This window comes from Pteropus vampyrus, unplaced genomic scaffold (assembly GCF_000151845.1).
Source record: "Pteropus vampyrus isolate Shadow unplaced genomic scaffold, Pvam_2.0 Scaffold65, whole genome shotgun sequence".
In the NCBI taxonomy this organism is placed as follows: domain Eukaryota; kingdom Metazoa; phylum Chordata; class Mammalia; order Chiroptera; family Pteropodidae; genus Pteropus; species Pteropus vampyrus.
The window spans coordinates 1,279,924-1,281,463 of record NW_011888846.1 but is presented as its reverse complement, the minus strand read 5'-3'; the positions used below and the strand labels follow the sequence as shown (position 1 = coordinate 1,281,463).

The window sequence follows — 1,540 nt, the reverse complement described above, 5'->3', positions numbered from 1 at the left end:
ACCCTGTGACTTAACCCGTCGTTAAGCCAAACTAGCCCAGCATCTCGGGAACCTGTGGACTGGACGGTTGGCCGGGGTCCTTCTGGCTCCATCCCCGACCCTCCCAGCCTCGCCGGCCCCGCCCCCGCTTCGCTGGGCTCCGCTTGCTCTCCCCTCCCTGCCTGCTCCCTCTCCCTCCCTGTCTTCTCTGCTTGGCGGAGCGGGGGCTGCAGGGGTGGAAGAGGAAGACCGAGTTGTCAGTGAGCAAGTTCGGTCCTTGGACAGCTCCCGTGGCAGGCCAGCGCTAGGCTCGGCTGCAACCTGTTCCTCCCTCGCGCAAGAGCCCGCCCGCCGCCCGCCTGCTCCCGCCCTCTCCGCGGCGCAGCCGCGGATCGCTGTTGCATGCTGATCCGGGGAGGCGGCCGCGGCAGCCAGCGCTCCGGGCGGATGCTGCCACTCGGGCTTCGCCGCTCTCTGGATGCTGCTCAACTTCTCTCCCAGGCGCAGGATCTTTGAAGTCATTTGTCTCTCTCTGGTTGGATCGACTTCTTATTTCGATATTTCGGGCATTGCGGTTTTCGCAGGAACCTCTGTACCGCTCTCCCCCGTCCCTCTCTCTCAAGCTTTGGATGCATCTGTCCTGGCAGATTTAAAGACCCAAGTCTTGGCTGTGGAATTTCTTGGATGGACTTGCAGGGGCTGGTGTTATAAAGCGTGTCACCATAACCCCGTCCCTGTCTTTTTTTTGTTGTTGTTAAAGTTCTTTTGTTTTCATCCTCCCTCCCCCCAATAAATCACCAAACTGCTACCTAGCAGGCTGGTGCCTGCATCTCTCCCAGGACTAGGTGGTGCGTCTGCCAGACGAGAGGCTATGTTTGAAGAGCATCCTACTCCGCCCCTTTCCTCTCCAGTCCCTGAACGCCACCGCACACTGGCATTTTGAAAAAAAAAAAAAAAAAATTGCCTCCAGAAACTGAGCTCCCCTAGCCCTCTCCTCCCCTTTTTTTTTCCTCCTTGAGGAATGGAGCTTCGCAGAGGTTGCATTTAGACTCAACAGTTCAGAGCGGCGGGGTCGCCGCTGCCGCCTCTCCGAAGAGCTCGCGAGGCTCCCCCGGAGGCGGTGGTCCCCGTGCCCGGCTGGATGCGGCTCTGAGTCTCCGTGTGTCTTTCTGCTTGTTGCTGTGTGCCGGTGTTCGGCCGCGATCACCTTTGTGTGTCTTCTGTTTAAACTTCAGGATGGCTCGCTTCGGGGAGGCGGTGGTCGCCAGGCCGGGGTCAGGCGATGGAGACTCGGACCAGAGCAGGAACAGGCAAGGAACCCCGGTGCCCGCCTCGGGGCCCGCGGCCGCCTACAAGCAGTCGAAAGCGCAGAGGGCGCGGACTATGGCTTTGTACAACCCCATTCCCGTCCGGCAGAACTGTTTCACCGTCAACAGATCCCTGTTCATCTTTGGAGAAGATAACATTGTCAGGAAGTACGCCAAGAAGCTCATCGATTGGCCATATCCTTTCTAGCCCACCATAATGCCCCGCTCCCTCTATGCATTTCTTTGGGTGAGGG

At 59.2% G+C, this 1,540-nt stretch overlaps 1 protein-coding gene across 1 annotated transcript in view; it reads left to right on the top strand.

The window, feature by feature from the left end:
- Positions 1-404: 404 nt before the first annotated feature.
- The window catches only part of LOC105292880 (voltage-dependent R-type calcium channel subunit alpha-1E-like), a 148,304-nt gene continuing 147,168 nt past the window's right edge, over positions 405-1,540 (top strand). The window contains exons 1-2 of the mRNA XM_011361272.2: positions 405-514; positions 1,215-1,481. Of these exons, the coding sequence (XP_011359574.1) occupies positions 1,216-1,481 (266 nt within the window). The 5' untranslated portion in view covers positions 405-514; position 1,215. The remainder of the gene's footprint in view (positions 515-1,214; positions 1,482-1,540) is intronic.